Source organism: Balaenoptera physalus, assembly GCF_965194825.1.
Source record: "Balaenoptera physalus genome assembly, chromosome: 3".
Lineage (NCBI taxonomy): Eukaryota > Metazoa > Chordata > Mammalia > Artiodactyla > Balaenopteridae > Balaenoptera > Balaenoptera physalus.
In genome coordinates this window covers 124,132,460-124,148,871 of record NC_138890.1, presented here as the reverse complement: position 1 = coordinate 124,148,871, position 16,412 = coordinate 124,132,460, and the positions used below count along the sequence as shown (strand labels likewise).

At 39.0% G+C, this 16,412-nt stretch overlaps 1 protein-coding gene across 15 annotated transcripts in view; it reads left to right on the top strand.

Moving 5' to 3' along the window:
* Nucleotides 1-16,412, top strand: part of MAST4 (microtubule associated serine/threonine kinase family member 4) — a 562,656-nt gene that overhangs the window by 484,605 nt on the left and 61,639 nt on the right. For all 15 annotated transcript variants that reach the window (XM_082457027.1, XM_082457026.1, XM_082457025.1 and 12 more), the window contains 3 exons: nt 4,244-4,313; nt 10,258-10,336; nt 15,613-15,770. In XM_082457027.1, coding sequence (XP_082313153.1) covers nt 4,244-4,313; nt 10,258-10,336; nt 15,613-15,770 — 307 coding nt within the window. The remainder of the gene's footprint in view (nt 1-4,243; nt 4,314-10,257; nt 10,337-15,612; nt 15,771-16,412) is intronic.

Sequence of the window (16,412 nt, the reverse complement as noted above, 5' to 3'; positions counted from 1 at the left end):
TGAGACAGCTAAGTGAAAGGAGGATTTCTAACTCTCCTCTGGCGTCCGCTGGATCTGGTAGCATAGACTTAAAGTTCTCACGTGAAATTGAACTGTTATTTTTCAAAGTCCACTCAGCTTGAGGTCCCTGCATAACTGTTCCATTGCCCCCTTTATCTGCTGCCATAACATCTTGTGAGGGGGTCCTAGGTTTGGTCCTGTGAAGTTTGGACTTAAGGTTTTTCAGCAGTGTCAATTCGTCGCTGAGAATCTCCTACAGAACAACTAAGAAACACAGCGCTGGTTGTTATGGTGTAAAGAAGTCACAACTCATTTAAGCCGATCACCAAGTAATGATAACAAGGATTCAAGTGGGGGCTTGCTCTTTTGATCTACCAAGAGTTTCAAATGGCAATTATCATTAATTCTTGGATCCCTCAAGTCCTGATAGAAAATCAAGGCAACCAGAAACTATCATTTTGTGAACAGACAGCTATTAAAAGCACATTAATAATCTATAGTGGGTATAGCATATGCCTTCTAAAAAGATTTGCAGCTTGTTTCTCTGTGGTAAAGACACAGGACTTCTCCAACCTAATTACAAAGCAATCAAACAATTTAATTAATCTGGAAATCACTTTCTTAACAATAACTGCCTCTAAAATGAGGCACCCTGTGTAGCTCCGTTAGGTAAAGTACTGTTTTGATGTACTGCCTGTGTATTAGCAACGCTAGTTGCCCCTGGGGATCCTGGAGTTAATTACCTATTCAACGCCTGACCACTACTAAGGTTTCCTTTACCAGGTCAGAAACAGTAGTCTATAAAGTGTCATGGCACTCAAACATCCGAGAGCCAGCAAATCCCTGGGAACAGCTGGATTTGAGTTATAAGCGAGTGCTGCACATATGGGCAGAGAATTAACTGGCACCAGTTTTCGTTTGAGCGTCTCTCAGGTATTGCTTTGCAGATGGGTGGATGAATTCAGAGAGCAGCGCTGTGAGCAGTGAAGGTCAAGTATAGGACTCTGGTTTCAATCCATCTTACTTTCTTGTCCTGGGGAAGTGCTGTGCGTGTCCACAACAGTCCGGTCCTCATCTCTAAGTTAAGACTATATAAGGTGTGCTTTATAATTCAATCTGTTCTAAATTAGTGTTGTTTTGTATAACAAAATAGTACCCCTAAGACTTAAGAGACAACATAGAAATCAATTTTTATTTCAAATGAGAACAAAGACCTCAAAGATTGACTTCTGCCTATTTAATCTGCTAATCTTCTAATTTCTCCCTAAGGAAAATAGAGGAATTTTCTGTAACAAATGACAAAAATGTCTAGAATACTCATCTACCCTTTTCTTCTACTATTACTACCGCCCCAATTCTCTCTGAAAGTTCCCTGTTAATGGGACAGTCTACTCACATTGGAAGCCTCAGTCACTTTTAGTCTGTAATCTTTTTCATGACTTATTTCTAATCCATCACCAATTACCCTTGGTTTGCTCACCAGAATATCCTTTCTATTGGCTTTCCATGCCCTAATCTAGCTCCTTCTCCTCGGCAACACATCTGTCCACTCGGCATACTCATGCCAGCTTAAAATCTCTAGCATCTCTCTTGCATCCAAACATCTCTTAAGGCCTTCCACTAGGTAGTACCAATACATGTAGTTCACAACTCATTGGCCTTACCAGTCTGAATTCCCTGCTTGTGGAGAGCCTGTCTCCACTGCATTGCCCCGCTGTGTTTGGGTTGATTCTGTCCCCTTCCTGAAGTCCTTCCATTCCTTCTCTTTATCTCCAGCTTGCTGAACTGACCTCACATTAAGCTATAGTCTCTTGTCCTTAAGGAATTATCAGTCTAGTTCAGGCCACCTTCATTTTCTCCAATATCCCATTGCACTTAAGGGCCTTTGTGATAATGTGGGGGTGTGTATTTGCATTTCAACTAGCTCTTCAGTGGGACATGAAACAAGAAGAAAGATCTGTGGTTAGTAAGATAATAGGAATGGCTCTATAGCTTGGAGTTGAGGAACATTGTTAATGGAAGTGCCTGGAAAGGCAGCATAGAATAGGAAGGCAAAACCCGAAGATGAGAAATGGTTAATGTTAGCCCTGGGTTTTTTGTTTGTTTGTTTGTTTAAAAAGCAGAGTTAAATTAACCTACCTCTCTATCTCTATCTCTGCCCATTCATCCTCAAAGTGATGGTCCGCCATGTATTATAAGATGTTACACAGCTTCCTGGGGGACCACTCCTTAAAATCTCTAAAAGTGAAAAGGTTTTTAAGATAATTCCTTGTCTCTCCCTCCTTCAGAGTCTTAAAAACATTTAACAAGTTCTCTCTAGTTCTGGTTGATCTCATAAAATCTCCAGATATAGTGTTCTCTTTACAAAGAACACAGGGCTAAGAATTTGGTGCCAAGTTTCACGGGCCTTATTATTTATTCTCAGTGAATAGGGTAGCAGGGATTGTTCTCAAAATGCCTTGGCTTCAATCAATTGTTTTGTTTCTCCTCATAATTTACTGGTAGTTTGCTCTATGTGGGGTGTGAGGAAAGCGAACGTTTTTTTCCCAAATAAAAGCAAAATCGACATGGAGATTTCTGGCATTTGATTTGTTTCCCTTTGGAAACAAGATTTCTAGCCATCTTGAAATCAAGACCTTTTAAGGAATATGAAGAGTGATGCACAAACTAAATTGGGGAGGGGGGCAGGGGGAATGAAGGCTGTTGGGAAAAGTTCAAAGAACTTAATTTAGCTGTGTAGATAAATGGACAAAAAGAGTCCTGGATTACTGGATGGCAAATGCAGAATCCATTTCTCCGGGGGCCCAAGGAACAACAGATGCAAAGGCATGATAAATTTCATTGCTGCAGGGGGAAAATGCTTCCTGATTCTCTGTCCTTAAAGAAATGGGCTTTTCAGTGCTTCCCAGTTAAATGGCTTTAATTGTGCTGTCTGTCATAAACTTAATGGCATCTGTTGATGCTATCACTATAAAATCTGCGACTTTAATTGAAAAATTTCAGTAGAGGTGTAGCCAGTCCAGAAGTCCTCAAGGTAACACTGAAATTATCCACTTTAATGCGTTAATCTATTCTTTTTGCACACAGGTAATAAATTGTTTACCTTTATAGCTAGGTACTGACTTGAAGGTGCCGTCTTGTATTCCTTACCCCTAATTACAGTTGTCACTTCCGGTAAGAAATCAGTAATGTGGCAACTGGCTTGTTGTTAAGGATTAAACATGTCTTCTTGATTTATTTTCTGTGTTTCAAGAACATACAGGATTAGTTTGCCGCCTTTCCTAACCTCCTTATTTACACCAGCTACAGTCCCATCGGGTCCTCAGGAAATTCTGCCAACCTAATTAAACATGCAGAGGGAAGCAGGGTGGTCTGGAGTGCCCTGAACCTCCCCTCACCTGCTGCCTGCCAAGCTTTCTCAGTGATCAGTAGCAGGTTACATGTTCTGATGGGGAAAGTAGCGAGTCCCCCAGGAGCTGCCACTTTACAGTAAGCAACCCATGCTCCACCTGCCTCCAGAGGACTTGGGGAGGACACCCTCTGCCAGCTTCTGTGTGACTGTGGCTTTTAAAGGCTGCCTGGCCAGTCACCACCCAGCTGCTTAGGAGCAGAGAGACTATTGAAGAAAATACTGATAAGGGTTAGTCCTGCTGGGCCGCTGGGCCCCTAGGCCATGCTGAGACAGAGCTGGATCATTTGAGGAATAGGTCTGAACTGTTGGGTTCTCCCCAGTATTTTATGACTTGTTCTGACATTTCTCCCTTTAAAATATGTACTTTGAAATATGAGGATTCATTTTTGAGAACTCAGAATTTTATTTCGGTTTCTGTAAATAAAAATATCAAGACTGCCTCCTTAAAATGGAAAGACTCACCCTCCCAATTGAAGCATATACTTCTCCATCCATCCTGCTGTTGGAAATGTTAACATCTGGAAGAGTAGGAACCAGGACATTTGTATATTCATTATTCTGTAGGACTGAAATATTTAGATTGTTAAATATATGGAAAACTGCTGGTTGGTGATGTAGGTTTGTTTATTCATATATTACACACTTGGAAAGCTGTGCTGGAAGCCGACCCCCTGTCTCTGCTCCAGGTAAAAGTAAAACATTTTTTGAGGAGATGGACATTTTACGAAGGTGTACAGAAACTTACTACTAAAGAGAAGAAGGTTTTGGATGTAGATAAAGATACAAAAACAAAGTCATGATGTCAAGTTTTTTTCTTCTTTCTCTCTACAGGAAATAGCCCTCAAGATAGTCCAAGAAACTTCTCCCCCAGTGCCTCTGCCCATTTTTCATTTGCACGGAGGTAAGGACTTCTTGTGAGTAGAATAATGAAGTGTTACGTGGAGAATCCCATCCCCCCACCCCACTCCCTCCACTACCCTTTAGAGCTATATGTACCTCTCTTGGTCCTTCCTAGATGGTGGGCTCTCACTGAGGGCAGGAGAAAACCATTTCCACCTTTTCTCCCATCCCCAGTGCAGTGTCTCATACATGCTTTTGATGATCAACAGATTTTTACTGAATTATCTGAGCTTATATTATAAGGACTTGATTCACCTATATGTCTTGGTGCAATTGTTTTTGTTGTTATTGAAATACCTTTTGTTTTTTTTTTAATAAAAATGACGTTACTTGGCATCACAAAGTATAAACTCTAAGACGCCTTTCCTTGAGGGCACCAAGCCAGCAATTTAGTGATCTCCCCGAGGTAAAGCCATGAGGATGTTTTATGTTTTCTCTTCCTATCTTAGTTAGAATTGGACACCAAATATCAAAGTTATATGTCTCATATCTGGGTCAGTGAATCATGAGAAAGTATTGTTGCTCAGAGGACAGTGGGTATATGATCTATTATCAAACCTTTTCAGTTCTGGATCTTCTACTGTGATTTCTCCCAGTCAGAGGAGTCTACACAGCCACCTCTTCTGTGTTCTGTGTGTGGAATTAGTGTACTTCACCCTGTCACATTCAAATCTTCACCTTCCTGGGTTCCGTCATCCCTCTCAACACGTATATACCCTGCCTTCTTCCACCCAGGAAAAACACACGGAAAACAAAATTGCCCCTTTAGCTAGGTTTCTGCATATTCAGAATGAATTCATTTTATGGTCTGAATGTCATAGATATTTGTTTATATATATATATGTCTGTGTATATACATATATTTTTTCGGCTGCGTTGGGTCTTCGTTGCTGTGCGTGGGCTTTTCTCTAGTTGTGGCGAGCGGGGGCTACTCTTCACTGTGGTGCGCGGGCTTCTCATTGCGGTGGCTTCTCTTGTTGTGGAGCACGGGCTCTAGGCGCGCAGGCTTCAGTAGTTGTGGCATGCGGGCTCAGTAGTTGTGGCTCACGGGCTCTAGAGCTCAGGCTCAGTAGTCGTGGCACACGGGCTTAGTTGCTCCGTGGCATGTGGGATCTTCCTGGCCAGGAATCGAACCCGTGTCTCCTGCACTGGCAGGTGGATTTTTAACCACTGCGCCACCAGGGAAGTCCCTGTCCTAGATATTTGTTAAATTTTCTTCAGAGACCTAATCATACCTTGAAATGAATAAAAGTAGCGTTTAATTAAGACACATAGGTAGGTTAAAAAAATAGATTTAACACGTGTTACTAACGAGCAAAACCTATAGCGTCTTCACTGTCATTTGTCAGCATTCAATGCATTTTATATAACTAAATCCAGAGAAAAGGATCTGCTTGCAGCGTTTTCGGAATTCCTGATAATTAAGATTCTCTTGTAAAATCACACATTCCCCACCATATGGTAAATGCCTATGTGTACCAGGCCTCCACCATAGGGAGGACACAAGCGTAATTAAGATGTGATCTCCAAGGGACTTCCTGAGACCGATACCCCGATTTTCCCCAATTCCAACTTTGATACTTTCATTGCTCATTTTAAGCACCATAAAGAAAATGTGACAATTAACTGGTCCCACAAAGCCTGTGTTTGTTTGCCCAATGAATATTAATTCACTGTGGTGGTACCATTCTAAGTGAAAAGGGAAATCTTATAAACACTGATTTAAAAAAAATAGTCTTTAAAATACATTTCTCTTAAAAAGGGAATGCCTTTAATTACAAGTAGAAAGAAAATGCAAATCTCATTATAGCCCGCATTTAAACGTGACTGAAATCAGTCTTTTAATCCTGCCAGATTTATAAAAACGAAGATAATCTAATAATTAAGTGGCTGACTGGAGGACAGATGAATCTGGTTTCTATGCTATAAAAAAAAAAATACACAAACCCCTAGGCATGTTAATTTTCAACAAATAAACCATAAACCGTAACAGAAGATTATCACAGGAGACCTCTGGTTCATTTTGCAGGAATTTCCAGATGGAACTCCCTCCACACTCTTCAAAAAGCATTAATTTAGATTAGGACATGAGTGATCATCTTTTTGAACTTTTATTCAAGTAAATAGAACCCTGTGTTTGCTATGCAAACTCAAATTGGCCTATTTTTATTTGACATCAGGCATCTTTCTCTTCCATTTTAAAGTTGATTTTTCATTCAAGAAACATGGAAATTCCATGTCTCCATTCCCTACCATTTGGCATGCATTTCTGAGCCTTTAGGAAGTAATGCCATTTGAGGAGTCCCACATTTTATCATTTTGTATATTCAGTCCAACAGAGGGGAGAGATTGTCCTATTTTAAAAATTATTCTTGGGTGACACGATAAAGGTCAGACTTATTAATCTTTTCTGATCTTACTTATAATGTGATAATTTACCCCCCAGTAGACATCCCCTGTAAAGTTGAATTTCAGACTGGGAAATAGGATGACACACACTTGCTTTCCATATTATCTAATAGGTGTTTGAGAGCAAAATTATCAAGTTAGTTTTTTAGTATTGAGTTAAAATAAAAGGATGAAAATGAGCATCATAGTGTAGTAGATTTTGTCTGGAGCAAGGAAACATATTGTGTAATTTGCTAATCACTGTGATGATGCTGGTTTACAATCCGTCTGATTGTGGAGTTACTTAACGTTTTATTCCTTGGTGGTGGTAAAATGGAGGTAATGACATTGTTCTGCCTTCCCCAGAAGTTGTAGAGGTTTAGGTAACATAAGTTGCTTTCACTTTCATTAGAAATGTAGAGAGAGGCACTTCCCTGGTGGAGCAGTGGTTAAGAATCTGCCTGCCAATGCAGGGGACACGGGTTCGAGCCCTGCTCCGGGAAGATCCCACACGCTGCATAGCAGCTAAGTGCGTGCGCCACAACTACTGAGCCTGCACTCTAGAGCCCGCGAGCCACAACTACTGAGCCCACGTGCCACAATTACTGAAGCCCATGCACCTAGAGCCCGTGCTCTGCAACAAGAGACGCCACCGCAGTGAGAAGCCTGTGCACAGCAACAAAGACCCAATGCAGCCAAAAATAAATAAATAAATTTAAAAAATTTTTTTTAAATAAAAAAAAAGAAATATAGAGAGAGCCCTGAATAAATGTTGTGGATGTCTCCTAGCTGTCTAGCTGTTATTTATCAGGTTAAATCTCAGAATATATTTCCATAAGCAAATTACTGGAACAGACCTGCCTGCTGAGAGGTCAGGTCATGAGGCACTTGTTGAGCACTGGTGGGCAGAGTTACTCTGGTTGCATTATACTGGCATAGTTCATCTTGTTCCAATATCAGCTAGACCATAAAATGTTTCACACCAGATGACTGTAACAAACAAACAAACAAATCTTCTTCCTCTTCATACAGTTGTAATAGGGACTTTTCTTTCTTCCTTTGTTGTATACCATATTAATCTAACTTTTTGTGGTTAGTGTTGAAATGATGTGGGTGTTTTGGGTTTTGGGGGGTTTTGTTTTTGTTTTTTGTTTGCCAATCTCTTTGTATCCTGTGTTCCCATCAGATGTTTTTCCCTTCTTACTTTTTCATTTAGTGTAAAATTAAGGTTTCCACCCACAAAGAAGGCACTCTTTTCAAAAAAGCCTTGTTGCTTTGGCAAGAATATACTCTTGTTTTCAGGTAACATTTTACTGGTAGCTGCTGCAAAGAAAAGAGAACATTGTTAGCAGGATCCAAATTATACTTGTGTGATAGCTTTCTTCAGAAAAGGGCATGCTCTCTCTTAAGCACTGTATATAGCATATATAGGAATTTCTGACGTGCGGTTGTCATGGTAATGAAAATGCAATGGTCCTTTGTGCTCCGTTTGAGTAAATAGACACGGACAACTTAGGGAACTTTATGAAACATAACTTATTTCTGGTCCGTGGCTGAACAGAGTACTGAGCATATTCTTGTTTAAACATCTTTCTAGTTGTGTGTTTTCCAGAGTAAGCAAATGTAATTTATGCTTCAGAACTAATAAGAACATGTCTCCTCTTGGAGTTGTTCATTCATCTGAAATATGTTCATTGATACCTGAGGGAAAGGAGAGTTAAGGAATCACAAAGCAAGATCATGGTGGGGGAAATTGTGTCCCTCACTCTTTCCAGAGATTAGTTTCTGATAATTGCTATTAAACGGACTGAACAAGTCCATTTAAAAATTGGAGGTGTTTAAAATAGAAAGTCCAGGAATGGGTTAAGTCTTTAATAATTAGGCAAGTAAACTAGAACCAACCTGTGTCCATTTAATTGATGGTCAGATGTCTTTATAAGCATGTTTTTAGAATTATTTTCTTTTAACATTTTCAATAGTATAAAATTATTTCTAGAGAACATGTGATTTACTTCTTTTCATTCCTTTTATCTGGTATATTTACAAACATCTTATTTTGCTTCTTTTTTTAAAAAAAAAACATACTTGATTCAATTGTACTCCAATCGTGGTCACAGAAACGACAGGTAAATTTTACTAAAATCTTAACATTGTACTACTTCTGTGATTTGTCCACCTGAATTTCTCCATTTTGTCTTTGTGGACCATTTGCATTTATTGGAGGCAACATCCCTGGTGGCCTATGACTGTATTCTCCCTTGACTATAATTTAGGCTAAAATGTCAGTTTTTTATATAAACATCTGATTGTGACATTTCTCAAAGTCAAGTCGAATGCTGATGAATTCCCTGACTTCAACTTATTGTGAATGTGTCTGTGGTAAATTTGGTCTACTCTTGTCTCTCATTTGGTAAATTAATCAAATCACGTGTTACAAAAAGTCTACATATGATCCTGCATCTAAGAAAGCAGTATAGCTCTTGAGAAAAGTATGTGTTTCCTGTATTCCTCGTGGCAAATGTGTGTATATTTGTTTTCACACTGTTATGTGATTTTGAAGGCATAGTCCACTCAAAATTGCTAGTAAATTAATGGTTCTGGAATGCCAGAGATTTCAGAAAATTGACTTTCTGGTGTCCCCTTGCCTTAGCAACAGTGTTGTCTTTACTACTTCGGCAACTCGTCTGAGACCCTTGTAATGACTATAATTCATAGCCAGCGTTCAACCCAGAAGCTATCCATCCTGTTACGACTTGGAGATAAAAACCATACTCTGTTAAGACTCCTGACAGCTTTGCCTCTATGATTAGGGCAGGTAACCCTACTCTTTGCATTAGGTTCTATCACTAGTGGCGAATTTTCATTCTTCACTCCCTGTCACTGGCTAGAGCTGGGCTGCATACTCATAAACCCTGCAAGAGGCTTTTGCTGGAACACTTTATAAAGCCAGGTCGTGTCAGAAGGTATAATAACTCTTAAGAGATTCTGTGCACAAGGTCAGTCACTTTCTTAGTGCTAAAATTATTTGCCACTTAAGGTTTGAGCCGGTCTTGAGCCCCCTGATCCCTTCTCCCCTCGGTGTGATGAGTAGGACTGCTCCCCTGAAAATAATAAGCAGAAGTCCTGAGGATGCAGTGGAAGTCCCCACAGGCTCTTGTACCATGCTGGAATTCAGGCCCTTCCAAAGATCATGGCCTCGGTTATCAGTTTCCAGATAAGAGTGTTTTTCCTCTTCCCTTTCTGTTTTTAGTCATCTGAATCTGCTGAGTCTGACTGATGTAATTATCCCTGGTATTCATTTTGTCAAAGTGTATTAGTGAGAGATCAATAATATAGATCACCCCATTCACTTTCTACTTGTTTGGGTGTATTGATTCACTTTAAATAAAAGTCAACCTACTGTATAATGTTTGTTTACTCTGGCCCTTGCTGAACATTTCCACATCCTCACTGACTGTGTTTGTGTCATTTGTTCAACTAAAAATACTCGGTTTCCCTGGGGTTCCCATGTAACCGTACTCCAGTGTTGGCCTAAGCTAATCTCACTTTCTCACCAGGACTGATGGACGCCGCTGGTCCTTGGCTTCTCTTCCCTCCTCTGGCTATGGGACAAACACGCCCAGCTCCACGGTCTCTGTAAGTGCCCGACTTTTCCTCTCTCACACCCCAGAGCTCTTACACAGGCAGTGCTTTCTCTGGGTGCTTCCTGATAGGAAGGAGAGGATAAATTCTTCATGTCTGCCCTTCAGAGTAGGCAACACATCAAATGATGAGCTGACAAACATTAAAAGGACATACTTTTTGCTGCAGGCTTTTAAACTATGATGCACAAGTTGAGTGAGTCCCCGGATCACCAGTTGGGAGGAGACTGGGAGCTTTCTTTTTCATACCATTTGGTGTTTTGGGTGGGAGGAGGAAGCACAATCCGGTTTCATTGCTTTGGTTCCACGCCAGTGATATTAGTACTGAAAATGCCATTAAACTTTGATGGCCTGGGTCGTTTTTTTCTTGTGTGGCTTAGATGCAGAGTTTTGTTTTGTTTTTTTAGTTTTTCTCATTCAAAGGAAAAAAAATGGCAAGCCTTAAATCTGTGCCTTCTGGATAAGAACTTTCTTTTAAGGAGAGATTAAAAGAACTTAGTAGTAGATTAAGATCAATAAAGAGACAAGATGAAACCATGAAAATAGGATGGAGGAAGAAGGGTACTCTTGCCGCAAACTACAACATTTCAACAGGAGCCCTAGCAATTACTAGAAGTGATTCAGTGGGTCAGATACATGCTTTCTCAGTTTAAATTAGTGATGTTGTGGGATATTTGTCTCCACGGAGCTTTATTTATTTATTTATTTTACTTTTTTTAAAATTGAAGTATAGTTGATTTGCAATGTTGTGTTAATTTCTGCTGTACAGCAAAGTGACTCAGTTATACACATATTTTAGATGTTGAAAGCATGGGCTGCCACAGTGTGAAAATGAATGCTGAAATTGATTGACCAAAAAGCAAAAAAATAATTTTCAAATTTTAAGTGGTGCTCTTCCCTAGACTCCTAAGTGTCTCCGATTAGAACCCAACCACCAGTAAACAGAGTACTTGTCTCTGGACTGTGGTTTACTCGTACGTACTCTCATTGAATCCTCCCCATGCCCCAAACGCGTATCATGTTCCTTGACTCTAAATCCTTTTTATTTTTACTCTATCACCTTGCTTTGCCCTTCAGTCAAGTTTTATTATAGTTTGGATACAGAAATTTCTCTTTTGCAAGAAAAATAGGGGAGAGCACAGGATCTTTCTTCTTTCCATCTCTAGTAAATCATAACGTTATTTTAAAAAGTGAATCTAAAAAGCAAAGGTGAGCTACATAGAATTGGACCCCATTTGGTACAAATTACTTTGGAAATTATATTTTTGTAAATACTTATTATGTGTTAGGTCCTAGTCTCACTACTTACAACGCATTGGCTTGTTTAATTGTAGAAACATACCTCATGATGTGGTTGTCATTATTGTCATCATTTTATGGATCAAAACTGAGGCACAGAGAATGAACCGAAGGGCTGTCTACTAACCCCCTTGTCGTAGCAATAAGAGTACAAGTAAGGGTTCTAGGCGCTTGGCTTTTTTTTTAAAGGAATTTACAAGGTATTTCTTAAAACAAACCTGATAATTAATAAATCTGACCTGGCCATCTGTCATAATGGAATCGCTGCTGTACCTGACTTGCATATATGCCTAAAGAGAAAGCTTCCTGAGACAATTTTTAGTCACACACATGTATTCTGTGTTTCTAACAGCTTCTGCCCAGAGGTAGGGCAGCTTTTCTCTTAAGTGTTTATTTTATTGAAGAAGGTAGTATCGTATAATTGTTGATCTCTTATTCCTATTTTTCCCTTCAAACTCGAATTTTCTTTCAAAATTAACCTTTTTACCAAAAGACCAAAGGAACTGTTAAATTTGTGGAGTGTAGGTTTTGTTGCCCAGAAGTTTGGCTATTTTTTCTCCGTATTGGTTATTGATAAAAATGCTAATTGAAAATCTAAAATGCTGCTTCTCGTTTCCCCCGGTTTCTTTATGTTCTTGCCCTTCAGATATTAGGACGAACATTGTGCAAAACTGCTTAGGAGTTGCATTTTCTTCTTTTCTAAATCTAACCTGAATTACTCTTAGAGTCTCATTTTCTGGGTTCACTGGTTGTGATTTAGCTAATTAGAAATGCATTTTAGTTGTTTCTTAAGATGAAAACACAGAATATGTACAAATAAGTTACAAACACTTTGAAAATGCAGCTTAAGTTTTACAGATAATTGTTGTTAGCTGAATTCCAGAATTGCTAACACTGAAAGGTAAACGCCATGTCTTGATCCCTTGGATATTACGGAAACTGCAAAAATTCGCAAGTGTTAAAATGCTCTATTCTGAAATTGGAAAGATTTGGCTATGTGAAGTTAATCAGTCCTTCCACAGAATATTTACGATTGCAGCTTCTCTTAACTTCAAATTTTGTAGTTAAAATTAATTTGCGGAGCTTTTCCAAGATAATATTCAGAACATAATTTTTAACTTGAATGTAAGTAATATGGAATTGAAGCAGTAGGAGGACATCTCCCATGTATTTCTTACCAGATGAATTATTTTCTGCTGAGGGAAAGAATGGAAATACGAAAATAAATACCTATAAATATGAGGTATGACTATAAAATAATATTACTTTTAATAAATAACAAGTGGAAAATTACACATGCATATGGATACTGTCCCTTGCAAAATGGTTATCTTGAGAGACTAAATGTTTATTTGAATGATACCATTACTCAGAACATTTTGGGGGAACTCTTCTAATTGCCTTGAGAACCAGAAGCACAGTTTTTTTCTGTAAATCTTCACTCTTTGAAAGTGGATTTGATTTTTGATGTAGTCAGAAGTCATATGCCAACTAGTTGGGTGATGAGACTCACTGGCACCACACTTAGAGAACATACTAGAAATATAAAGTCATGGGACTCAGTTTATTGGGAAATTCCCAAACTCATTCTTGAAACTCTAGTAAAAGTGCTGTTCTAAGGATGCGTTGACCAGCGGAAGTATCTTTTCAGTAAGTATATGAGGTCCTGAGGATGACACCTGCAGCCTCTGTTGGACTCACAAGTTCTCCTCTGAGTTCCTGACCTCTGCTGAAACTGACCCCTGGACTTCTCTGTTGTCCATTATTGACTGACTTTTGGGGCCCTGTTTGGTACCTTTTGAATCCCCGGGTCATTTGGAGAGCCTACAGTTGTTCCCAGTTCCATAAACTCATCTCGGTGTCGCTTGGGTTCGGTGTCACCCTTTTCCCATTTTACACCTTGTTTGTTCCAACTGAGAGGAGCGAAGCTCTCTCCCCAGAGAAGCCCCTTGCCTCTCACTTCTCTAATACTTACTTATCCCACCTCCTCATTCATTTTAACATATCCCCATCAGTAAGCCCAGAGCACATTCCCTATGGAGTTCAGTTATATGGTTATGTATATGGTATAACCACAAAATTTTTGTCTTAGAGTTAGCACGTGTTAATATTTTGTTATATTTGCTATAGCTTTTTGTTAAATAAACTTTTAAACTAAACTAAACATTAAAATACAACTAAAGTCCCTCGCACCCATTCCCTTTCTCTTCCCTCACTCCACAGAGGGAACCACCCTCCTGAAGTAGCTTGTGTCCTTGCCATGCAAGCACGGGTCCGTAGTACCTTATGTGAAACTCTTGAGCCTGGTGTGTTTTTGGAATTAACTTTCACATTTTAGAAAGGTAACATGATCCTCCCTGTACTGTACATCACAGCCCAGTAGCAACTGGGTCAGCAGCTCAGAATCAACTACATTAGTATTTCTACAGCAACCTGAATCACCATTCATACTAAGTGGATTAAATACATATTTTACATAGCTTTCCATCAGTTCAATTAATGCTTTGCCACCAAAAAGGATTACTGTATACTTATGAACAAACTCCTGGGTTTTGGGGTTTTGAATTCTTGGATTCAGAATTGTGGACATTGCTTTACCTTTGAGACATACGTACAAATCCTTAATTCTGTTTTTCTCTTTGCTCATTTCATCATCTTTGCTTTTATCGCTGCTGCTTCTCTCCTGCTGGCATTGATTTTCTTCTTCTTTTTACTGATCTCTTGAGTTGACTTAGTTTATGTGTGTTTTATTTCTTTCTTTGTAGTGACAGTATTTAAGACTATACCTGTACTTTGCGACTAGAGCTTTGGTTTACCTCATAAGTCTTTCTAGTAGTATTCTCATTTTTATAGTTTATAAAGTAATCTCATTACACTGTAACAAGCCCTGTTTATCTCAGTATGTACTTAGAAGGTGTTTTATAATTTCAAGGGATAAGGATACTTTTAAGCTGTAGTCATTAATTTCTAGTTACTGCATTGTGGCGCTGCAGTGTTTATGAAGTGTGCTCTTAGTGTGGCAGGTTTGTTTGTTTTTTTTAAATAAAAAAACCCTGCTAGAATGGAATATTCAAATGAGGGATATCTTTCAAAATATGCTTATTCTACCTGTGTTTCCATTACTCAGACATTTCTCATCTCTTTTGTTAGCATGCTAAAAGAGTTCACCTCTCAATAAAAACAAACCAAAAAAGCAATCACTTTGCTTTATAGTTATATTTCTCAGATTGATTAAAAACAGCGTTATTTAGCCATTCACCTTTTCTGCCTTACTTTGCTCCAAGTGGTGAGTGACAATTTTCAAAGAGCAAATCTGTATTCAAGGGATAAAAAACTCACCACCATTGAAGGTTTTTTTTTTTTTTAACGTAAGAAGCCTAAGCCAAAGAAGACAGAAAGAGAAAATTCCAATTTTTAAAACAATGGCATTAGTAAGACAAGTATCTTCTTTATCCCCTCCCCTTTTTACCCAGGACACATACTGATGGAAATTGCATCAAAGGATAGCATGATTTGTAAAGAGAGATCCCGTTACCTATTTATGACCATACATCACAGAATTCATTTTATGTTACTTACCTAAAAGTCACAGTGTTTGTGGCGAGTGGTAGAAGCAAGGGTACCATGTGAACTCATCTGTCATTTAATGAACCTAAATTCTTACTCCAATTGTCACTTTCTTGCTGTGGCTTTGACTGGGTCCTGTCCATTTTCGGAGCCTGGGTTTTCTCCAGAGAGTAAGCTTTGTTTTGGGAAATTATCTTATAGACAAATGAGATGAAATATGGAAGCCGTTTTGACCTCCCAGAGACAACATCAAGGTATACATTGAGGCACTAGCTATTGTAATTATAACATGGAAAGGATGTAGTATAAAATGGTGATATAACAAAATTTAACGCTGCGATCTCATATTCATTTAAAGAATTTCTTTTAGAGATAGTCGTAAAACCTCACTTTGGTTTGTTTCAGTCATCCTGCTCCTCCCAGGAGAAGTTGCATCAGTTACCATATCAACCAACACCAGATGAATTGCACTTCTTATCGAAACATTTCTGTACCACCGAAAGCATCGCCGCAGAGAGCAGAGGCAGGAATACACCCATGCGCCCCCGTTCCCGAAGTCTGAGGTTTGTAGCCCTGATTGAAAAATTTCAGTGAGCTGGATAATCTCTTTTCAACCATTTCAAGGGAAGACTTTTGGTCCTGTAATTCATATATGTGTTAATTAATTTATGAACTACTATATATAGTTTTCCATCTACACGTGATATTGTGAATTACCATTGAAAGGCATCTTAGTATTTTTCTTTTAAATTCTTACAATCTGCTAATTGCTGTGGTAGCAGTAACCATGATGGACTACAGGGACCACCTAGAGAAACTTCGAGCCATTGGAAATTTCAAGACCATCTAATTATGGTGCTACATCAATTAATATTTTACGAGGAAGAGGCTTGGCTGAAAAGGAAGGACAGCACGTTCAGGTTCACATGTGGAATTCAGATTCCACTTTACGAAAAGCCACCCAGATCTTTCATTCTTTCTTCCCATCACAAGTCTTACTTTCTCCAGGGTTATAAGCAAATTGTTAGGAGTTTGCATCCCTTGTATTTTGTGGGTACCATATGTAGTCCATTTGACATTGAACAGAGCCAGTTTTGTTTTGGCCTTGTCTCAAAAAATTACGTATGTCACGGTTTGGCTCTTCAGGAAGCAGACTCTAACACAGAGACCAGGATGTTTATTAGGGAGTGCTTGGGAAGTACATC